The 25236-nt window shown below is 36.2% G+C and overlaps 1 protein-coding gene across 2 annotated transcripts in view; it reads left to right on the top strand.

Annotated features, from left to right (window-relative positions):
- Positions 1 to 24115, top strand: part of HGF (hepatocyte growth factor) — a 43950-nt gene extending 19835 nt beyond the window's left edge. For both annotated transcript variants that reach the window (XM_083859035.1, XM_083859034.1), the window contains exons 7-17: positions 5436 to 5610; positions 7049 to 7176; positions 8571 to 8673; positions 10496 to 10635; positions 12659 to 12697; positions 13170 to 13266; positions 15937 to 16011; positions 16610 to 16756; positions 17413 to 17519; positions 19405 to 19550; positions 21650 to 24115. In XM_083859035.1, coding sequence (XP_083715161.1) covers positions 5436 to 5610; positions 7049 to 7176; positions 8571 to 8673; positions 10496 to 10635; positions 12659 to 12697; positions 13170 to 13266; positions 15937 to 16011; positions 16610 to 16756; positions 17413 to 17519; positions 19405 to 19550; positions 21650 to 21820 — 1328 coding nt within the window. In that variant the 3' untranslated portion in view covers positions 21821 to 24115. The remainder of the gene's footprint in view (positions 1 to 5435; positions 5611 to 7048; positions 7177 to 8570; positions 8674 to 10495; positions 10636 to 12658; positions 12698 to 13169; positions 13267 to 15936; positions 16012 to 16609; positions 16757 to 17412; positions 17520 to 19404; positions 19551 to 21649) is intronic.
- The last annotated feature ends 1121 nt before the right edge of the window (positions 24116 to 25236 follow it).

Below are 25236 nucleotides of genomic sequence, written 5' to 3'. Positions count from 1 at the left end.
AAAAGGAAAATGACTGTTATTTTGGCATGAGCGAGAGCACTGACTACAGGGAAGACAGGAGTAGGGAACTAACCCTGCTTTACAAAAAACCCAAATGGGTAGCAGTTCCTCTATGGATGAGCTTTAGAGAGGTGCTGAGGCCCATAAAGGAAGATATGTATATCAGTCATTTGAGAACTGCAGAGCTTTTGGGAATTACTTTGTTAAGGACAGTTTATCATTGATGCTCATCTCATGTCCAGCCAACCCAGAAGCCCTTACTATGGATTTAGCCTTTGCCACCAGTAGTCACAGACAGTAGTCAGGGGTATCCAGAGCCTGAAAAACCTTGAGAAAATTCAATATAAGCCTTAGTTTGATGGGAAAGAACAATTAATGAAACATCAAAACTGAGAAACTAGATCTAAAATGAACTGTGTTGTGCTCACAGCTTTTGAAAAAGCAAAAACCCACTAAGATGAAATTACTCATTCTTTAAAAACAGATCCCAACTGCCCATTTGAACACACAGTTTTGATTAAAGAGTTATTTGTTGAATCATTGTATGTAAAGAAATAAAAGTAAGACTCATTTGAGGTTAATATTTGTGTAAGATAAAGATGTTTATAGAAAGCAGGCAGTGAAAAGAGACTGATATTTAGTAGCTGATAAAGTGTTACCTTCCATCTTGCTTTACAAGGAGACAAAGAATAGGTCCAGTGTTCACTGTTTATGCAACAGCTTAATCTGTGTTTCCTCAAAAAGGATCCTTCTCAAATCCTTTTCATCATTTCTGTGACAATTTGATAGTGAAATTTAAGAACTATAAATGTGAGGAGATTTTTTAAAAAATATTTTAAAAATAAAAATTGTTTCAATTTAAAGCCTTGTTGTAGAACCTGGAATAGCCTGGAAAGATCTCTCTGTGCTCATGGATGAACCAATTGAGTGTGAAGGTTTTAGGTGGCAGAGTTCTTCAGTACTGTGATTCTTGAGCTTGGTTATACTTAATTTCTTCACTTTCTCATATGTTTTTACTGAAAAAAAAGCAAAACACTGAAAATCAGCAGGTTTTTTCTTCCATTCTTGTACTGTGTCATGGTAGTACAGTACATTTTTGTACTGTACATTAAAGAAAATGTAGAAAGGAGGGAGCTGCCACTAAACTAGTGCCCAGAACTGTTAGTGCCATTGCTAAAGGAAGGGATACCTCAAAGCAGTGTAACTGAGCATGAGCAGCTTCAAAATATCACTCGGCTTTCTTACTAACATTTGCAGAACTGCATGGATCACATTTAGAATCAACTTTTAAAATTGTTCTATTACAAATCAGGGCACATTTTCCTTCTGTAGACACTGTAGAGGAGACATTGCATTAATATAAGCAAGAACTGGTATTTTCCTCATTATATAATTTAGGACTCTGTTTCTTTTCCAACTATATTGCTTCCCACAAATACATAGGTTTTATTGTCATGAAAGAACATGAATTCTCCAGGAAAATCTCTACCTTCTTTTAAGGCAGTATGATTCTCACCATTGACCTAATATCTGGGCAGGATTTTCTTCTGGGTCATTGGGATTAAAGTCAGAAATAGTATCTAGCTGGTGACTTCAGCTGTCAAATGACTCAAGGCCCCTGCTGATTCCCTCACACTGGCGTTGCTGTGAGAACCAGAACTGAGAAGACTATCTGTGGCTTTACACATAAGGCTCTGGATAATGTTTCATCTTTTTACTTAAGCACCTATGAATGCATGAGCTGGCCTATTTTAATAAAAGTTATGTATTTTGAAGTATCAAAAAGAGGAGACTTTTATGGGGAAAAAAAAGGATATCTTTGCATTATTGCCCCTTGGTTGGGGACTTTAGAGTGAACATGTGAAGGTAGAAATACTACTAATGGGAAATCCCCACATGTGGCTGTCTGAATTACATGTTTAATCTTAGTCATCCAGAATTTACAAAAGAAAACAAAACCCCACAAAGTTCAAAAGTAGGAAAATGCTGCTAACAATTACCCAATTCCTCTGTTCATAATGAACTTTCCTACAGTAGTAAGAAGTGACATTTAGTCCATAAATTATAAATAGTTGTCTTTTATAAGGTGGTATTTTGTGTGGTGTTTCTTTAGCAGTACTTTTAATCTCAGTTCAGAACTAAAAAAGTGTGAACTGAAGAAAAAAAATCCTGAGAACTTCCATTATGACATATTAGTAGGTACTGCAAAGTAAGGATTGCTTATTGATTTTAAATGAATCTAACTAAATTCAGATTGTCTTCCTTATTGGAATAATCCCTTAGGTTTTCAGATCTTAATTTATATTTTGGAGGATTACTGGGATAAGGATGGGAATTCAATTTTATAGATTTTGATCTTGATCTTGATTTTGCCTTGTAAGAGACCTGGTGAGTATGGTATTAGGGCTCTTTCACCTGTGGTCTGCATGTCTGATGTTCATGCTCAGACTTATTAAATTTAGTTAATTTGGTATGTGGGTGATGAGCAATTAGCCTCAACAACAAGTACTGAATGGAGATGACTCTGTAAGTTGTAGGCTCGGACAGCCTGGGCACTTCTTAGTTTGGCAAGTGCTGTATAACCTGCAGTGTCTGGTGAGGCAGGCACTGCTCCTCAAGCTCTCGCCTGTTCCTGTGCACATCCAGCCCAACTTTCATTAACAGGAATAGGGAGACTGTTTCCATCATGCCTGTTTGTGGAATCGACAGATGAATGAAGGATTTCTCAAGCCTTTATTGGTAAGTTTTGAGCTTTCTGTGAGACTCAGTAGCCAGAATGGAAATTGGTTCCGTGGTCACAAGCCCTCAGAATTTCAGAACTAAATTTCAGAACTAAATTTCAGAAATATTTTGTAGTCTCATTTTTCATGTTTCAAAATGAGACATTGGTAGTATATGCAGGTGGTACAGCCATAAGAATTTGGGGAGGGTTTTGTCAACCTTTTGGAACAATGAAACTGCTTTATTAGTGGGATTAGAATATTTTAGTGATCCCTCTCGTTACTAGAATCCTTATTGAGAGCTGCCGCAAAGTAATAGCAGATAATCACATTGCAGATTCTAAAATACTTTCTCTTAATCATTATAAAGGAAGTCTTTCCAGAAGTGGCTAGGCTGTGCAAGTATTGATGGCAAGGTTAAAGTTGCGTTCTTTACATTGTATATTTTGGCATGACCAAGTTGTAAAATCTGATCTACAGGTAGAGGTCACTGTCCAGACATGTACATCTGCAGATGTACAAGAAGGAATGCACTTCCAAATTACTATGGCCTTGCTTAAATCAATTGATACATTAGTTATTTCATTTCAGACATGCAATTAAAAACCAAAAACAAATAAACCCACAACAATCCAACATAATTATATATAAACACCAGCCAAATTACTTTTTCTTTAGCATGACTAAGTACAGAGTAGGTGCTGTATACACTTCATAAGAGTTGATAGAACAATTTTTTGTGTATAGATAAGGTCTTTGCAACTGCTTATATTAGATTGAATTTTTTTTTGTGCATTATTAGTATTTAAGAAGACTCTACTAGAGTTCATAGAGTACGTAGAGTTATGTAGTTTTAATTTATTAATTCACTAAGGAAATATTATGAAGTCAGGGTGTATGCTGGAATTTATCATCTTAGGGAACTCTTCTCCCCTACCTCTTCAGGTTTTTCCTCAGATCTCTTTCATTTGTATAAAATAAAAGCATGTATTTTTGAAAAAGACTAATATGTATTTGAATATGGCATAGCAATGTTCACTGTTATCAACTTAGAAACTATTTTAGAGTATAACTCTATTTGGTTTCATATATTATTTATAATGGAAAGCACAAATATTGCAGATATTTATTACTATAAGTTGTATGAATTCATCTTTTGTAGTCTAATTATTTTAAAAGTGATGTATAAAGACTAAATATACAGTAACTAGCTGCAAGACTGTTTGATGAGTCCCAAGAAAGAATGTATTTGTCAGCCTGCAGAAACCTCCTTATGATACTTCCAGTGCCGTATCCTTTTGACTTTGGAATGAGCTTGTTTCAATCCCATTGAAACAGGACAACATTTGCCTTGGGAAGGAGGGACAGGAAATTAATTTGACCATGAAAAACACTAGATTTAAAAACAACCAGATGAAGAGCAAAAGGGATGCATGGATAAATGTATAATTCAACTGCAAAACTTGATGTTATCATCTGACAGGAAAATGATCTTTAACGTCAAAGATCAGTCAGCAATTCAGCCAAAACCATCTGTTATGACATTTGGTTTCCTTAGGATCCATATTTTCTCCAAGTTCATGGAACTGGCTCAAGTTGCCAGGAGTGAACTACATTATGAGTAAAATAAATACTGTTCTATTCACTGGACTATTTGAAGAAAACTAATTAAAGGACTTTGTTAACATACTTTTTGCTGGCAACTAATACATTTAGGATAATTAATAAAATTAGTCTTCTAAACAATAGCAATTGCCAACAGATATGTGGTTACTTTTAAAATATTGTATTGGGAATTTTTGAGGGTATTGCAGAAGAATTACTCTTACTGCAGTGTATTTAGTTTTGTACTACTTTGTATATATCTGATGCAATATCTGTGCCATTAATTTTCAATTATGAAAATTGCATAAGAAATAAAAAGAGGCTTTAAAGTTATGTGAATGAGTCATTTAAAAACCACTGTTTTTCTGAATTTAGTTCAAGACAGCCCACACCAGGGTGAGTGCAGAGTATATCAACATCTGTAAGAGATCTTGAGTCTGATGAATTTGTTAGTCTTTAAAACATTTTTCTCTCTGTAGAGAATACTGATCTTTGATTTCAAAAGCTGGACCTTTTTTTTTCCCTTCTTTTAACCATATGAGGCATTAAAAAAAACCAACACCTTCTCAAAGAATTTAGCACATTAATTTATAATAGGATCTATTTTTTTTTTCATTATTTTTTATCTGCATCTTTTTTCCTGTGACCTGATATTCTGGGAATTCTTTAAAGAAACACAATTGTATTTTAATCCTACAAATATGTGTTACCATGTTTAACAGTGTACATGTGGGTGGTCACTCAGTTTTTTAAAGCTGAGGGAATGATATTTGCTGAACTTGAAAGAGTAACCAGGAATATCTTCTAACCTCCAATGTACAGCATAGGCCAGGTGTCTCACGCAAGAAAATACTGCAGACTCTTTGCATGCAAACAGATAAACTGCATAAAGTCTGGCACTTATTTTGATGTTGGATTTTTGGTGGATGTTGTAAATGTGAAGAGGAAAGAATTATGCTATAATCACACTGGCAATTTCACCAAAGAACGGCAATTACCATGTTTTGAGCATCGTGTAATCCATGACTCCATCAGTAATGTGGAGTTCAAACCTGACATCCTGAGCCATTCTTAAGAGAATGAAAGAGCACTTCTTGTCTGGGTCTGCAGAGGAAAGCTCCGTGAACAGCACAGAGGCGGCAGCTGAGACCACAACGTGTGTTCGCGGGCAGGGTGAGGGTTACCGCGGCACTGTCAGCACCATATGGAGCGGAATCCCGTGCCAGAGGTGGGACTCCCAGTTCCCTCACCAGCACAACATCACCCCTGAGAACTTCAAATGCAAGTGAGTAGAGACATGTATGTGTTGTTACTGCAGTGGGAAAAGGGTTGAGTTTTAACATGTTCAACAATTCATGCCACTGGAGCAGACCATGGCGTCCTTGTCCCTGCCCTGTATTCTGATGCATCCACTGCACCTGCTGAGGCTCAAAACCATTTGAGCCTGGGAAAATCAGTCCTTCACATCTCAAAGCACTAGTTCTAGACAAAATTTTGTGAAACTCTAGAGATTTTTATGAACTTTTCCATCAAGCATGTATTCGCCAATTTGATTGTGAAGTGCCTGGATGTGTTCCAGGCTGGGGCCTGAATCCCAACAGTGCTGATACATTACCACGGGACTTTTATCATGGAACTGAAAAATTATTTGCATCTTGATTGTTGACTTTGATTTCATATGTCCTAAATATTACTTGAATGTAATCTTCTTTGTAATAATTAACATATATAATATTTGAAAGCACTTCTTTAATTTTTCATGTTTTAAATCCTTTTTTCAGGTTCATTGCTAAATATAGATACATCAATAGGATTGCTTTTACTTGAGTGACCACTGGTCATAAAACCTTTTTGTATGGTTCACAGACTTCCAAGGTGTGAATTATCTACTAATTTTAGGTAGTTACCTTAGTAATGTTCATTCAGTCCTTTTTTAACTAAGAGTAGAGGAAATCTTGCTGACCAGATTGGAGCCACAGCCCAGTTTTTACTAAATATCTTTATTGATGGGTAAGAATTGCAATATTAGACCCATTCTTTCTACAGTCTGCTATCAGTAAGTGCTGCAGATGTAAAAAATACAGTGAAATATGGAGATGCACAGAACATGGCAACAACTGTCAGGAGACAGGGAAATAAAACTTAACATTTAAGAGGTTTGAATATTTCATGCAAGCTGCAAAAGACATTTAAAGATGTTCCCTTGTGACTAACTTTTACTTTAAAGGTAACAGCTGTATAGAGTTTCAACATAAACTTTTTTATTTTCCACGATTCTGTTTCTTAAATGAGTTACTGATAGTCTAAAGCACTCTGTTTCTCCAAACTCACCAGAACCATTCAAAGTGCAGGGAGTTTTAAGGACTCTGGAAATGTTTGTATTTAAAAGCACTTGTAATGTATTGCAGGTGTATTCAATGTCAGTTGCATGAAAATTTTGATGGAGGGTCCTGAATGAAAATATTGTTAATCTTTAAATGAAATCTTATATCCCATCAAAATGTGTGTCTGCTGAAAATGATTTTCCACCAAGATATTCTTATTACATTAATATTTTTTTCTGGACACTGTTCTTACTGGCTCCTCTCCTTGCACTTGACACTGATCAGTAACACAGAGACCTGAAAGAGCCTGTATTTTTGTTAATTCATAACAAATAACAATGGACCACATTGGTGGGTTTAGGTTATCCCTGCTGTGAGCTAACATATTTATTTTTATAGGGATTTGAGGGAGAACTACTGCCGAAATCCAGATGGATCTGAATCACCCTGGTGCTTTACCACTGACCCAAACATCCGTATTGGTTATTGCTCCCAGATTCCTAAGTGTGATGTATCAAATGAACAAGGTAACAGAGGAAAGGGTAATAACTTGATTTTAAGTGAATGCCATGCTGTTCCAAACATCAAGTAGACAGCCTTGAAAACCAGAGAAGTTGTGTCTGCATCACACCTATGTAGTTCCACTTTGGCTTTATTGGCATGCTTGGGATTCATTGTGGTGTAAATGAGATTCCTTTCAGAGTTTAATTTGTGATTCCAGCAGGGAAAGCTGCAGCAAAGATTTGATTGAATCTGATTTTTAGACAAGTCTAATCTCTGTATCTGTCTTTACCTTTCTTGGTTTGAAAGGTCTTTTTGCATAGTTGAGATGATTTTTTTTTGTTCACAGTCTTTTTATAATTGCATATCAGGCTACCAAAAGCAATTTCCCCCCCCTTTCTATTTTCTTGCACATGCCTCCTTGTCTAGAAGGGATTCTGTGAGTTCTTACCTACCTCTGCCTGTGAGGTTCACTCTGAGTCTTCACCCAAATGTTTTTCCCATGAGGTCTTTGTATTACTGTAAGGAGTAATGTCGCATCCTGAATGAATGTCAATCACAGCATAAACTGAGGCTAAGACCTCAGACCTGTAACCCTACATCAGGCTGCATTAACATCTCCTTCTTTGAATTTTAGCCAATTTTTCTTTAAGTTTGAAAAAGTTGCAGTTGCAAGACTTATGTCAGAGAAAGGATTAAACTTTTATAGTTATTCTGTGTTTCTTCTAAAGTATCAATTATCAAAAAAGTAAAAATACTGATGAATATGAAATTAAGTGCTTTATGCAAAATGTATTTAAAGCACTGATCCTTTTAAACAATTCTCTTGAAAAGTCTCAAAAAGGCTTGTGATAAAAGCTTATGAATTAAACATGACTTCTGCTGGAGCAAACAGGCAAGTTTTTGAATTACATTAAAATTAAAGTCATGATGATTTTTTGATTTTGCTGAAGAAGTACTTAAGTCTAGAATATATACTGTTTCCAATATCTGGAAACTACACAAAGCTAAACTGAATGCCTATTTTTGTGGAGGGAGGAATAGGGGCCCATTTTTACTTAGTTTGGTATAAACTAGCCTCTATCCTATCCTTTTAGGATATTCTGTGTGGCGCTTCTAAATTAATCATAAGCCAACTATTTATGAAAGAAATTTTCCAAGTCTATGTAAGTAAGACAAAATTTAAAATACTGCTGTGTTGGGAATGAAGGTCTCAAACAGGAGATTATATATGTAAATTGGAAAACTATTTTCCATTTTTCTTCTGCTCTGATTTATACAAATGTCTGATTAATAGTGTATAGCATTTGCTAAACAAAACACTTGTCTTTAGTAATTTGGATTACTGATGAAATAGAAGAGTTATCTTCTTAATCTTGCACAATCACCCTCCACTCTTATCTCAAAATCCTTTTTTCAGATTGTTATCGTGGCAATGGCAAGAATTACATGGGGAATCTATCCAAGACAAGATTTGGGCTAACTTGCTCCACATGGGACAAAAATATTGAAGACTTACGTAGGTGCGTACATATTAAACAGAAAGAGATGGTTCAGTGAGTCCTGAATAAATACTGCCTCCAGATGGCAACTCTTTTTCATCTGCATTGATTCTAAAGTAGTCCCTATGCCCTGGAGCTTTTAATATCTTTGTTTTGCTAATCTTTATATTTTTCTTTTTTTCTTTGCGTTTAAATATATTGCACGACATGAGTTTGTTCGGGCTAACCACTAATTGCAAGCTTTGAGATGTTTCTTAGTGTTTAGGTTACTGGCTTATTTTCCACCATCCTTGTCCTTGAAAATTTGGTACAAATGAGAGGATATCAGAAATGAGGGGAAATGGTTGTCTCGTCAGCCTCATCTCATAGCTCATGCTGCTTCAAGGAGGAGGTTGGACTTGAGACCACCTAATGTCCCCTGCAGCCTGAAATTGACTCTTTAGTCTGCAGTTTAGTGACACTGATGTCAAATGCCAATAAAAAGACCTGCAATTTCTGTTGTTTATCATTACTTTGGCTTCATATTCAAGTAGTAGAAATGGCAAGTTCATTTATTTGTGGAAGTAAAATGAACTACCAGAACTATATAAAAATAAGGGATAATGAAAAATAAAATGTTCTGCTAAGTATGAGAGTGGCCACACTAGTGTCTGTGATGAAAATAGATTCTCTTTCATTTTCCTTTAGTTTCTGATGCTGATGCAAATGTGTCAACATTAGCTTTGGTACTTGTTGTAGAGTCACAGTGCTGAACACATAAGCCATTGTCCCTTGGAAAGAGTGTGTAAGTCAGGAAGTGAGCCTTTGAGGAAGCTGTATTGCAAAAGGCAGATTTCAGTGGCCCTGTCTGGTATCATCACCTGGACTACATGTGTTTCTTCCCACAGATGGTGAGAGAGGGGATACATATGTGTATCCAGGGTGCTGCCCATGTAAGGGAAGCACAGGTTTAAGCTCATGCTTTCTGAGCAGCATGATAAGTCTTAGTTTGCTGTGCATGAGGCAGTATAAACCTACTGGATGCTTGATGCAACTGCATTCATCTAATAGAGCACAGATCAGCCTTTCTTTTCTAACTCCCACACATTTTCCATCTGGGAACTTCTTTGGGGAGTTATGTGTCTCACTCCAATAGTTTCTCTGGTTATGAGTGTTCTAGAGGCAGCATGTGTGGTTGGTTATGAACTGAAGGAGAAGTACAGCTGTAACTAAGGAAGCCTGTATCCTTGTATCTGACAAGCCAAAAATAAACATCTTTCTTCTGCTTCAGATTTTGGCCTTAAAATTTCACCTCTGAAGGGCTTCATGTAAGCTTGCAGCCTAGGTGACCTATCACTGCAGTTTGTCTGAACCATTCATCTTTTTTCTTGCCTGCTGCTCATCCTTGCTAACTTTCTTTTGCCTTTGATTCAGCTTTGTAGTTTCAATGCTCCCCTGTGCTGTTAGCCTGCAGGAGAAGGTACCTCTGCTGCCCAGAGAGGCCTGCAGATTTGCTGAGGGCATCACAGGCACTCTTCTAATCAGTATAATAATCCCTCCTGAGGGTATCTAGAGATTTTAGCCTGAGTGGGAGATCTAGAAGCCTCCCAGCTGTCCAGTGGACACAGTGCTTAAAATACCAACCAGAGGAAAGTTGGACCCAGACCCAGAAAATATTTGGGTCTCATCTTCCCTTTAGTTTTAACCAGCCCTAAACCCTGATCTGTAGGCTTCTCAATCAGCTAATAATAGAGTGTGGAGCAAAGCAACATTTAACCTTTGAAAATTTGGGCTATAGTATAAAGCCTTTCAACACTTTGATTGTTTTTTTTTTTTTTTTTTTTTTTTTTTTTTTCCCCTGTAGGCATATACAAATATTCAGAGAACCAGATGTTAGTAAACTGAAGAAAAACTATTGCCGCAATCCAGATGATGATTTTCATGGTCCCTGGTGTTACACAGATGATCCTCTTGTTCCCTGGGATTACTGCCCTATTTCTCGATGTGAGTACTCGATGTGCTGCTGGCACTGCCAGCTGTGCAGCCCCACTGAAGCCACGGTGCCACATGCCCATGCACACCTTCCTTTTGTCACTTGTGGCAGCAGGAAATGTGTGATTCTGTCAAGAATCAACTGTGCGTGACTGAGAAAGAGGCAGACAGAAGCTGCTTGTGCAATATATGGACAAGGGGTTCTTTTCCTTGACCAGCTTGGAGATTTCAAGGCTTATTTATGCAGCAGGAGCACAAAGGGGCTATTACAGATGGTCAAACATTTTCCAGCAGATCTAGCTATTGAATGAGGGCTGGACGGAGACAAAGAATTGTCTAGCGGTCAGAATGCTGGCTGTGGCCTCAAGAAACCCAGGCAGAGTTATCTTCTGGGCTACAGGCTTCAAAAACTCTTTGTGTGATCTGTCTTTGTAATGATGGAATAACTCACTATATATATGCTGAAGTGTATATGTGCTATAAAGATTAGATTCTGCTTTCGGATGTTTATGGGATGATTTAACTGCTGGCAAGAATTAGGAAAATCATGCCTCCAAAGTTGAATGTTTAAACCTAAATAGCTTAAATAAACAGAATTAACAATCCTAGGGAATTCAGCAATAAACTGATGACAAGTAGGAAAAGATAGTTTTATGCTGAAAAATGCGCAATTCACATTAATGTTCAAAATCTTTTTGTTCTATTCTTATTTCTAAGTTACTTTGCTGTATGTCCTGGGAGAACACTTAAATGGTAAATCAGGCTTTTGAATGCATGTCTGTGATCTCTAGAGGTTAAGGATAATGTTACACTCATTCCTAGCAGCAATCTGCTGCATTTCCTCACAGTCCAAACTCCAGCATCTCTAAAATGTGGTATTTGAAGTCTCAGGTGATATTTTGGCATCTATGTGAAGAGTAAACAAAACTGTGTGAAAGGTTAGTTGTGTCAGTAAAAATGAAGCATAGCAGCTGAGGAAATATGCTTTTTATTCACTTATTCTGAGTTCATTATTTGGAACTGTGAAATCCGAAGGATTTATTCTCAGCAAACATTTATAGGGTATCCATGGCTGGTGAGTAGTACATTTCTGCAATCAAACACAAGAGTGGGAATATGCCAGTTTAACAATTTTGACTCGTATAGTCTAGTATTACAATACTGTATAAATATACATGCACATACATACAGTTAGGCATAGAAATAAATGTATGTATGCACACATATGCATACATCTATACACATACATATAGGCATATGTGTATACATGCACATAGAAATTTAACTATGGATATATCTATACCTATATAATTAATATGCCTATATACGTATGTGCGTTTGTGTGTGTGTGTGTATACACACATATTTTCTTAATAAAGGAAATCTAGTTGGAGGAGACTTTAAATTTTCCTTGTGCAAATTTTCAGCAATTACCCCTCTACCTCTAGCTCATAATGCTGGGTCATTCTGTACATGTCACTGAAGGTAAACATTTAGAAACAAGTTTAAGCAAACTTGTTGTAACTATTTTTTAAATTGGACTAGATGGAAGAACTGAAGTAGATTTTGAGGAACATGTTTTGATAAGATTAAGTTTTTGCTGATAGGAACTTAAAATGTTTTTCAAAGATTTTAAGGAATTGAGAATTTCTTTCAGTTTTCTTTGGATTTAATCACATTACTTCTATACTTTGTGAAAGCTTATATAAAAATGATAATCTCATTTTTCAGCATTTGCTTGTTTGAATGAAACATGTAAATTGAACATGATAGGCAGCCTGATGTCTTCAAGATTCAGCCAAGAAGAAAAATGCTTAACATTCCTGTTACAAAATGTTTATTTCTTATTTCATTCTATTGGAATAAAATTTTGCCCTCTTGTTAAGCCTTACTGAATACTGCTTTTGCTGTGTATTGAAGAAATCATTGAAGTTTAAAACTTTGTGAACCATTAAAGTCATTTGCTGTTGAATTTATATTCGATTTTTAAATGTATTTTAATTTTCTATTGTGATTATCTTATGTGTCTGTCTAGGTGAAGGTGATACAACTCCTACGACAACCAGCTTCGATGGTAAGTAAGTTCATGTATGATTTGTGCAGTGCATGGCTATCCTCTAAATCTAGACATTTCTTCCCAATTGGGAAACAAAGATTACTTAAAGTTGTAAAAAACCCACCATACAGACTGAACACAATTAATTTTACAAGACAAAAATGGGGAATAGCTTTATTATATTCCTTTATCTATTCTCACTGTCATTTCTTGCCAGTGGTGAGATTTGGTAATGAGTTTCAATGTTTGCTATTTTAACTATGTAGATCTCTAAAAACTATTTAAATTTATGTATTTTATATTCCCTATGGATATTTAAATAGACCTACTCAGCTGCACCGAAGTAGTTTTGATGGCCTAGAAATATATTCCATTAGCACAGGAAAGTTAATACATAATAAATATTGACCTTCTTGTAGTCCTTATGTGCAACTGTGCAGGTTTCCTACCACTGTTTTTAGTAAAATGTGATCTCTGGACCTGCTTTCAGATACTGCCATTCCCTGTGCCTCAACAAAACATTTGAGAGTTGTAAATGGAATCCCAACACAAACTAACGAAGGATGGGTGGTTAGTTTGACATACAGGTAACTATCACTTTGATTAGAACAGCAATGCTAGGCTACTAGGATATTCTTTTTAGAATTGTAGAAAATATGACCATTATAAGAATATTGCAGTTTATTTCTGTAAAAGCAGACAATCAGCATTCCTCTAATATTAGGTGATGCCATAGTATTCACTCTGCTACTGAAGTACTTTATATGTTCATTGTCACTAACTTACACACATGAACTTGCAAAGCATTCTTAGTGTTCTGCTCTTTCAATTAGCTACTGCAGACCTTTTCATAACATTGGCTTCACATTCAGCATTAAACTGTTTGGTTTAGAGACTGTTAGAAAAAAATTGATTTTCAGATGAATATTTGCACATTGATAGCAGAGCATTTAGTTGTGAAGTCTAAGACTCAGGATTTTGACCTGTGTCAAATTAAGCTTTCCCCTATGACGTTGCATGCAATTAAAATATAGTAGGAGCTATAAGGAAATCGTTTTGATTCTGTAAAACAAGACCCTGACATATACTTGTGTATAACACATGTATTGCATTATGGCAGATCTTTGCTGCTGTTTAAAGGCCAGAACACAGAATGGTAGTTTCCTATGTTCTTCACTCTGGTTCATAACTCATCAGCTGGAAGTGTGAATCATTAATTTATAACAGGATATATCTCATGCATCGGCCCCGGATCTTCTATCATGAAAAAAAAAAAAAAAAAAAAGTAAAAAAAGTAGTCATTTGTCTGCTTGGCCAGACTAAAGTAAAGCTCAATTCTATTAGCTTATGATTCATCATCTCTTTTAAAACTATGCTGTAAAAGAGGTATTAATTAAAAAATGGAAGGAAAGAAAAAGATAAAAATTATATTCTCTACATTTCTTCATTGCTAGAGAAGTTCAGGTTGGAGGATTCTTCCCATCCCTGGTGACTTTTGCATCTTATGAGATCCATCAGATCTCAAGCTTTTTGGGAGTGCATTAGCTGGTTCAGAAAGACATTTCTAGAGGAAAATCACTATATTCTTAGACTAAATAACCACATAGGTGGGCTAAATCACTCCCTGGAAAAGTTAATCTTTGAACTATTTTAAAAGTAGCCCAGATATTTGATGAACTTTTAGGCAGGTAAGGTGAATTACATCTGGGTGCCTAAAATTTAAACAGTTATTGTTAGTGTAGTTTAACCTGGATTTTCTGCCATGCAATAAAATTCCATGAAACATTACTGCTTAAATGATTGCAGATCCTTTTATGAATAAGGGATTCCTGGAATAGTCCAGCAGCAAAATATATCTTGAAGTATTACATGTGGGCATAAATATGTAGTTTTATTTTGCATTGTTACCAAGGAAGCAAATAGAATATTGTCTGAAACCAAATCTTAATGGCTTCTGACCTTTCTGCAAAAAAGCCTAACTGTGCACTCCAAAATGGAATTGTGTCTGAATAGCGAAGGCCCAGTGAATCTTAGAAACTATTCATATTTGGTGACCAAAGCCTACCTCTAAATCTTAAATTGATCAATGAAATTTTCTTGTATATCTTGTATATAGTTCAGATTCTGTAACCAAGTGTATTTAAATGTATTTCATCTGTTCCATGGAACCAGCTCTAAATTTTCCCTCACACTTAAATGAGGAATTAATCTTTCTATGTGTACTAATGAATCTAACGCAGAAGATGAAATCCTGTATAATAAGTGATGCAAACATAACATGGAAGAACATAGTTATACTCCTGAATGTGATATTTTTATAATAAAACAAGATAGAACCTACATTTGAGAAGACTCCAGCCTTTTGGACCAGATATTTTGCTCCTCAACCAAAATATATTTAAAAAAATATAAAAGTCAAAGCTCTGTGTTATCTTGCTGTCTGTAAACTCCATATATAGTCTGGTATCCATCCAGTAGTCCTTTGCAAAGCTTTGAACATTTGTGTAATTTGAATTTATAAATGGTGAGATTTTAAACTTTTCCCAAATTGCTGACAATTCTGATTCACTTTCCAAAGAGCTACAGAAAATAAAAGTGATTTTGGAGGCACAAAGAAGGAAACTAATTAATCTACATTCCACAGTAATTTTTTTAAAAGAACTGTCATGCTTAATTGCTTTAATTTTACTTGATATATTATGCTTCAGGTTTTCTATAATCACATGTAGGATGTCATACACTGCAGATTGTTTCCAACTGAAGTATGTGGGGACACAAATCTCCTAGGGCTTGTAATCAAATAGGAACTCTCCACCTTGAGGTCAATGCTTTGAATAATACTTACATGAATAATGACCAAATGTTGTTTACATCTGGTGGCAGTTTGGGGACTTGCTTGAAAGTTTCAGTCCAGTTCCTGTTACAAAGTATTGGCCCTTTTTTTTTTTTTTTTTTTTTAATTACTTGTCTTATTACAAATTCAGCTTTGAAACCACTAAATGAAAATAGTAACTGAACTCGTCTTTCTTTCTAGTTTTCATACATTGGAGTAAATCTCTGCAAAGTCATGTTACTGTAAGTGTTGGAACTGTAGAGCAAAGGGACAGAGACAAGTTTCCTTGTGTTGTCAGTCTGCCACTTTTCACCAGCAAAAATGCATTGGGAGGAAAACACTATTTAAACTTTTGACTATGTGAAAACTAATACTAGTGTTTTGGGGGTTTTTTTAACCTTTTTTCTTTTCTTTTCTCCCCCAGGAATAAACATATCTGTGGTGGTACTTTAATAAAAGAAGAGTGGGTTCTTACAGCAAGGCAGTGTTTCCCTTCTCGGTACAGTAGTCTGTAACTTTGCAGTATTAAAATACATCTATTTTCAGGAACTTATCAGCATGACTCTTCTTCAGCTTGAATGCAGCAGTTTTTCCTCCTGTTTGGCTTTAACACCGCTTTTCTGATATAAAAGGCCTGTGGGACTTTGGTATTTTCTGTTATTATTGCTATAAATCTAAATAGCCCTGGCTATTTTACATAGCAGCATAAATACCTTTTCCAAGTGTCATGGTTAGACAATTGCCTCTTTATGAGAATAAGTTCATGCTTCTGCTTAACTGGACAAAATAAAATAGAAAAGTTGGGTAAATCTAAAAAAGTTCAAAGGTTCATAGTGTCCAAGGATTAAAATGTTTGGATACTATTATGAAAAAAAAAAAAAAATAGAATTTAGTAACAGTTAAAGATAAAATTATGTAATGGCTTCAGGCCAAAACCTTACATCCAAGCATGTTGATTTTGGAATAGCAGTTGGCAGCGTGAAGCCATTTCGGCTAAGGAGTGTTAGTTAAGATCTTCCAGCATAATCATATTAAGAGGAGGTTTTATTTATTTTATTTTCAGTCAGAAAAATCATAACCAACTTTGCCTCATTTAGGTACAAAGATTTGAAAGACTACAAAGCCCTGCTTGGGGTCCATAATATCCAAGGAAAAGGAGAGGAGAAGCGTAGACAAGTCCGGAATATCGCCCAGTTGGTGTACGGCCCCCCAGGTTCAGATTTGGTCTTGCTGAAACTTAGCAGGTCAGTAGCTGTTATTGTGAATTCTGGGACTTTCATCTTCTGGGTGAGATTCTTCCTAAATGAGATTTGCAAGTTCACTGTTGTATTATCTCCAATACTACAGATGCTGTCTCCATGGGGTAAACTTCCAACTGAAAGAAATTTTACTTGGTATACGCAGAAATGCAGTCCATCGACGTTACTCAGAAAACAGATGTTACTCCCGTGAAATCATACCTACATTATTCTTCCTGTTAGCTATGTTTAGGTTTGTTGTGAGCTTTAAGGAAAACCCACAAAGTAGTGGACAAGTGTGTGGTTTTAATTTATGGAATGAGCACCAGATTGTGGCTGAGATCCTTGTGTATATATAAGCTTTCAAAATTTCTCCACATTGACAAACCTATATATCCAAATGAAATGCCATCACTACTTACTTTTAAGATTAAAACCCAAGTAAGATAGTATAAAAATGGTGACAGCATTTCAAGAGTTTTTTGACAGTTGGGAGCTGTAGTACAAAAAATAGGTAGAAGAATCTATCATATTCTTCAAAGACAGAAAATGAAAAGAAAAGAATTGGCACAGTTTTTAATTGCTGTGGTCTATAATAGACTTAATGTAATTTTAAAATACATTTTTGAATGTTATATCTTTTTTTTTCTTCTTCTTTTCAGACCTGCTATAATGACAAATTTTGTAGAAATAATCCGATTGCCCATTTCTGGATGTACCATTCCAGAGAAGACCAGTTGCAGTGTTTATGGATGGGGATACACTGGATGTAAGAAACTATTTTTAAAAACTAAATGAATACGTTGACAACTTACTTCCTCTTGTCATTATAGGTGAGGCTGCGGGTATTGCCTGATGCCATGGTTGTCCAACACTTCTTGTTAAAAAATAGAGTTGTTTTTTTCTAATTTTGTAAATTTCTGAGCCTTTTATTAATATTAATTTAATATGAAATACTTTCAACTAGTCTCTCCTTTTTTGTTGTTGTTGTTTCAGGGACAGGCAAAATGGTTCAAACATTTGAAGGAGTGAATTAGAGAAATCCACCAATCTACACGTAAAAAAACCCTCCAAAAAAACAACAACAAAATTGATCTGCAGAATGTTAGCAGAGTTTTTTGACAAATATTTGTTCATCTACTTGAGCAGTCTCTTTCTGTAATCCAAAACAAGCCCCTGTGGAAAAACTAATACAGAAACATGTAATCAAAGACTTTATTAACATACACAACAACAGTGAACTAGGGATGGACAGGCAACCCTAAGTCTGGCATTTCCTATCTTTTGAGTACTTGACTTTGCAACCTTCCTAGCGTTTATTAAATACAGTTTTGTGAGAAGAAAATACAAATATGTGGGAGAACAGACATTTATTTAGTCTAGTAAATGCTATATCTGGCTAATTATGTGTTGATAAAAAGTTAATAGCTGCCAGTTGACAATAATTACTCCAATATTTACTGTGCTCAAATGTTGTTTTGCCGCAGACCCTGAGTAAGCAGCAGCAATATACTCACACTGTCCTGGAAGCAGAGCAGAAGCTAGGCTGGAATTCTGAGGCTGTCTTCCTTGTAGCCACTGCTCTGCCATTTCTTTGTGGGTGGCAATTAATCTGTACCAGCCCTCTCCCAAATGACTGCCTTTGATGTTCCCAGCATGTCCATATTGGCCATCCTCTGGGGGCATTGGCTGTCTGGGGGACAGGGACATCAGGCTGGAGCACAGTACAGCATCACGGGAAAGCTTAGCTTAAGACAACTGATAAGGAATTTGCAATGTTGTGGAGTTATGTAATACAGTAAATACATAACATCTGTCATCCAAGGACTTTGTACTATATTTTTTGCACTACTTATAATAATCCTCGCAGAATCCCGGTCAGGGAAGGAAGAAGTGTTACATCCATTTCTTTTCAAGAAAACAGGATAATAAGTCAGTGGAGAGCAAGTTTCTCATTTTCTTTTGATGGCTGTGCAGAGAATGGACAGGTCCAGGCCCTTTATTTATCTTTGCAGCTTGTCCAGGCTTGTCTTTCGACATGCAGAACAAGAGTAAGCTCCACAGGGCTCCTGCTTCCTGACCTTCACACTGGTGAATGGAGATTGCACAAGGCTGTGGCTCTGCCCTTGCAGGCACAAAGTCATTCAGGGTAGCTGAGCCAGCACAGAATGAGAAAAACTCCACTCTGCTGCAGTATTTTTCAAGTCACACGTCCTTCCCTAGGCCATGGCAGGCACTGTTACACATTAACTCATGTTGAAGGCAAGGAGCAGAATCCTCCCTGCACTGACAGGGAATGATAACATTTTCAGGCTCTTTTTCTGATTTCTTTGATGACTGGGCAAGCTAGTGGTGAGATGCAGAGGAAGCCCAGTTACCCAGCCCTCTATTCTAGTGCTAAAAACTTACTCAGATATTCTCAGAGATCTGAACAGCCATGAAAACCAAACAAATGTCTGGCAAATCCCATTTGCAGAAAATATAAGAAATCCAAAATACAAAAGTGTGATAACGGTGGGGATGGACAAAAATGTGAGTTTTGGAGAGAAATTAAAATAACTGAAATTTTATTAAGAAGTTTATCTAGATTGTATCTTGAAACACTTTTTTCCCCCTAAAATACATTTTTTTAAAATTTTTCTTTTCAATTGCAGTAGTTAATTATGATGGCCTTCTCCAAGTAGCAAACCTGCTTATTTTGGGAAATGAAAAATGCAACCAGTATCTTAAAGGGAAGATTACAGTGAATGAGTCTGAAATCTGTGCTGTGGCCGAAACCATAGGTGCTGGGCCTTGTGAGGTAAATATTGCATTTCTTAATACATTTATTGGATCCTGGCTATTTCTTTTCCAAAAAAAAATAAATTACTGGAGGTTGTTTATAATTATTCCCATTGCACTAAACTTTTGCATTGGAAAATGATTTGTGTTACAAGTGTTCTATTTTATGTCAGAGTGCAGAAATTACTTCAATTTCACTGTGCTACCACACCACTGAAAGATTTGCAGGAATCTTTTATATACTCCTATACTAAAACACTTTCCTAGACTGAGACATACTTGTGTTCTCTGTACTAAGGACAAAGGTGGGCTCTGTGGTAGCAAGAGCTGTGTGGTTTGATTGAGTAGAAATCAAAGGCTGGAGTAAATTTACCTTCTTATTTAGATGAGGGTTTGCATGCAAAATACATAACTGTCAGTACTCAACAGAGTTGATAAAGTAATGAAGGAAGGAGAAAGGTCCAAAAATGTACTGGGGTTTTTATGAGTCAGAAGGCTGGAGCATTTTGGTCTCCTGATACTGAGCAATATATTGATGAGGACAGAACAACTATTTCAGTGATTATTTGGTACAGTTGTTTTGCTTAGCACTGGTTTTGATGATGGAGAAAAGACATCTGAGGAGAAAAGCTGTAAATAATTTATTACAGGAAGATAAAATCTTTTTTTTTTCTTTTTTGTGTAAAATATGACTGCAGATATCTAGAAGGAGGGAAGCCATGAACATTATTAAGTATTTATTATCTGGAATAGAATTGTTGATTTCCTAACATCAATGTTAACCATGTAGCAATATTTTCCCTACCCAAGGGTACTACCAGACCGTGGGGAGAGAGGCCGTCTTCATAAAGCTGAGGTCTCTTCCATTTGTTATTAATATTCCATGGGATCATTTTTTGTTGCAAAGTATTTTCTTCAAAATAAAATATTTAATTGTAAATGAGGTCTTAGACTTGTCAAGGCTTATAAATGAAACATCTGCATGGAAGTCTGCTGGGGATCCTGCACTTTGTTTTCCCCTGCAAGAAGAAATGGAATGAATTAATATTAGCAATCAGTCTTAATCACTGAGCAGTTTCCTGCTCCCTAAGTTCTCCTTTGAAGCTGCTTTCCTCAGCAGAGAACAGGCAGAGGAACAAAATCAGATTGGCAGGTGAAACTCCACTCCTGAAAGTGTTTTATGAGCCGCTCTGATGGCGCTGACATAGTTCATTGTTCATGTGGGAACTAGTCTGCCGTCAGTCAGAAAAAATCCCAAACCAAATAAAGGTCAAGCATTGTTGTTTCTCTGGTGATCCAGAGAGAACGAAATGCTAATTGTCAGCTTTCATTTTTTGAAACAATGACTCACTATCTGATATGAGCATTTGCTGTTTAGTTTTGCAGTGAGTTTGCTGGGTCCAGTCTACCTTTAGCCTGGGTAGAAAGTGCAGCATCTCTGTTCAAGTCCCTGATCTATGTGATTGTATCTAACTCTGATCTCAGTGGCTCATACTCCAAATTTTCATAGAATGCATAAATTACTGTATAGGTGTCTCATTCATCCAGAATATCAAAAAATATCATTTTAACAAGTTATGTTTCAAAATAATGCTTAAAAAATATAACCTTTTATTATGTTTGTTATCTCCCCTGCCTATTAATATATGCAGATTCTCATCCTAGGGTCTTGCAGAGTGATCGACTGAAAGAAAGATATGAACCTATTTTTTTTCCTCTTTTCAGACCTGTCATCATAACAAAGATGTCAACTCACATTCTGCTCATCTGGTTGATATTCACATAAATAAATTTTAGCCTTGCAGGTAGCTGAAAGAGGTGAATAAAACCTGGTAGTCTGAAATCACTAAAATGACATGTAAAGATGGATCACGGAGCTTAATTTGCACAGAAAGGGACAAAAGGCCAGAGGCCAACTCTGCATTGTTTCTCATAAGTTCTGGTTATGAACAAAAAAAAAGATACTGGAAGTTGGTTTATCTCCTATGGCAAGAACACTATTACTTGATGTGTCTTGTCATCCCCAAAAGGAACCATTCAGTAGTAGACAGGTGGGACCTCTGTCTTGAGGCATTTTGAGAAGTGACACTCATGCTGGTTTTTTTTTTTTTTTCCTAGAGAGATTATGGTGGTCCTTTGGTTTGTGAACAAAACAGGCTGAAGATTGTAATTGGTGTCATTGTTCCTGGCCGTGGATGTGCTATTCGAAATCGTCCTGGGATTTTTGTTCGAGTCTCATATTATTCCCGGTGGATACACAAGATTATGATGACCTACAGAAAACCCTGAAAAAGTCAACAACTCCCATTGAAAGATTTTGGACAGCATGTAATTAATGTGTAAAGATCAACAATTTTTTAAGTACTTGATAGTCAAGTTTGTTGAGCTTCTTTTAATATTTATGGGTGTTTTTGTTGTTTTTGTCTACCAGTGTTGTTTTATAAATGTTGGAGTGACTTACAGTATATGCAAGTATGGTGACATATCTCCTGAAGATACTTGAATGGATAAACAATTTTGCAAAGATATTACTGGATGATAAATGGTTTTGTAGAAATAGATCATATGACCTCCTTAATGCTGCTCTTCAGATTATCTTAGAAGGAGAAACAAATTATAGTTCTACTTAACACATTTTATTCTTTCTATGAGCCATATATTTCTCTCCATATATAACAAAAGCCCTACTGAGAGATATATGCATCTGTCGAGGACAGCATTTATGTTCATATTTCTCTTTCCCCTTTATAAGAGGTCAAAGATTTCAGTATTTTATTAAAAAATAATACCTTTAGTAAGTAATTTTTTCATTATTGATGAACTTTGACAAGCCTGCCATAAGCAGAGTTCTCGTAGAAGTCACTACCACTTTCTTTTACACAGTGCTTACAGACTCTAGTTCTGCACTTGGTTCCTTCACTGTATATGTGGTCCTCTAACATGTATCTCAAACCCCATTTTGATTAGCAAACTATTGATAATTTCTTTAAAGTTTGACCCAGAAATAACTGTGGATATACAATGCTAAAGACAGCACCACATACAGTTTGAAAAAGTAATCCTGATTAGCTATTGAAAGACTTTGGGCGTTAAAAGAAATTTAAATCAGATATGCCAAATCTTTATAAACAAACAAGTATTAAAAACTCAGTTGGTTCTAGTTATTTTCTGAAACTCTGCATTTACAGCAAGAAAAAGAACAGTTGAATCTAGCACCTGGCTGAGAGACTTATGACTGGGAAAAGTAAGTTATGCATTAATAACTTTGCAGAGATTTGAGAACTTCAATGAAACCTTAACTAGATTTGGACAAAATTCTATCCTTTGTATAATTCCTTTCAGGATAATAAAACAATTTCAGAGATTGATATGATCTTGTATTTAATATGGACAACATCATCGATAGTTTAGTTGCTTGTTTCCTGCCTATATATAGGACAATCTTTTTTCTTTATGCTGACAGGGAAAGGGAACAAAAAATCTTCATCTATGAAAAGCACTTGTTCTTCTGTAGGCATTTAGTTTTATGTCTGGAAATATTGTATAAATATGTTGTTATACATGGCACTGATTACCATTTAATTTCTGGAAAATTGATACAATGTATATCCAATTGTTAGTTTCACTACTGTACATGTAATTGCATAAGTAACAGCACTGTTGCTTCACTTGTGACTGTGTAAATTGTAAATGTTTCCAGTAGAGTTTGGTCTGTGTATCATATCTAACTGCATAGCCACGAGGCTGACCCCACTGTGTTAGACACGCAAAAGGACATTTCGTGCAGAAGATGCAGGGTTGAGTTCTGCCCTGTCAGAAAGCAACCACTTCAGGGGAGATGTCTTGGGAGACAGGCCTCGTCTTGACTCACCAAATTTTCTTCAGCAGTGCACTTTGACTTCAATGGGACTCAAGTATGCTTACATCTGGTTAGCTGGGATGAGTTTCAGCCCATGCTTAAGTGGCTTGGCTTGCTGAGATTTGTGTCACGTATCCAGCGGATTCTACTGGCACATAGGACGAAGTCTTTCAGCAAGCAGAGCTTCTGAAATTCCTCCTGATGTAAATAGTCTCTTTGGACAAGATGTGACTTCTCTGTACGGCAGATTCAAGGCTGTGGATGCTCCACAGACTGTTTGTCTTGATCTGTTCTGGCCACCTCTGAAGGCTTTGTGCTCCCTTTGGCCTCTCTTACTTACCAGCCCTGAAGAGGGCAGGATTTAGCCTGTTGTATTTACACTTAATTATTGTCATGTAGGTGAAGAGTGTATTCATACTAAGTATATACTGACCATATCTTATTGAAAGGATTACATTTTTAAGAAAGACTTTTTAAAAACTCCAAGTGAGTTTTGTTCTCAGCCACAAGTAGAATGTGGATAAAGTATACAATTCCATGTTCACTCTTTGTATTCTAAGAATTGTTATGTGCTCACTGTATTATATTTGCAGGCATTTTGTTATGTCTATCTAAAAAAATCAAATCCTAAAATATTTTAGTTATAAGCTTCTGCTGTGCAGAAGACTGTGATTTTTATATATATATATATCACACACACACACACATATATATATGATAAAAATACTGGGTTTTGTTAGACAGTGTGTAAGGATTTTTACCTGTTTGTTCTGGGCAATGCCTCAGTAAAGTAAATTTTGCAGAGTTGGTGCTCCAGAACATAACAAGTTTGTATTCACTTGCTTACCAGGTACTTTTGCTCTCTCTATCTCAGAATGGAGGGCACCTGAGATCCTGAAGAGCAAGGGAAGAGAAGAATAATGACATGTGATAATGAATCTGTACTTCATTTATTCCTGTGAATATTTCTTGTTGGTACCAATGGTACCGTACCAGGCAACTGTTATAACTACAGGACTCTCTTAAGAAAGGACACTCTATAGATATTTTTTCACTGTTCTAATATTTTTTTTTTCTCTGTTATAACAAGGGAACCTGATCCAGTGCCCATCTAAATTGCTGAAAAACCTCTTACTAACTTCAGTGGGCTTTGAACTTTACTTCATAAATGTGATTTTAATCAGATTAGAATAAGGGGTACAGAACCTAAATTCTTGTCCAAGGACATTCTTAAACTCCAATGAATTTCATTCTCATTCTCCTTGCTGTAACTAATCCTTTATCTCTGAAAGGTGTAATGTCTGGATATAAAATTCTGGAACTAAAACCTAAGAGCGGATTGTGTGCAACTGGTTATTCTAACTTAATCACTATTTTCTTTGGGCATTGGAACTGTCTAACGCTTCTTCCTTTTGTTAAAGAAAACGTATTTCCCTTTAAAAAGTCTTCCCCCTATCTCTTTTTCTCTCATAAACCTCATGACCCTCAGAGAAAAATGTAGCTCTCATTGGGAATGTACTGGTCTAGATTTTTGCTGCTACTGCTGAAATCTCCTTGTCTAGTTCAAGATGAAAATTCTCTGAGGCATTCTGCAATCTCTTCTTGCAGGTAATGCCAATGTACTTGACAGAGCTACTCACTTGAGTTAAAGCTTTTCAGATGAGGGTCCAAATATATTTCTGGGGGTCAAAATCTACTCAGGCAAAATGTCCCCTGAATTCAGTGAATGTCATTGTCAAAAGATCAGGGCCTAGGAGTTGTTCAGTACTTTTCCACGTGCTTCCTTGTACACAGAATCTCAGCTCCAAGGCAACCTCAGCAGGAGCTGAGGCTTTGTCATCATCCT

The sequence above is a fragment of the Zosterops lateralis genome, assembly GCF_965231275.1.
Source record: "Zosterops lateralis genome assembly, chromosome: 4".
NCBI lineage: Eukaryota > Metazoa > Chordata > Aves > Passeriformes > Zosteropidae > Zosterops > Zosterops lateralis.
Note: the sequence above shows the minus strand (reverse complement) of the source record. Positions and strands in the feature narration are given on the sequence as shown.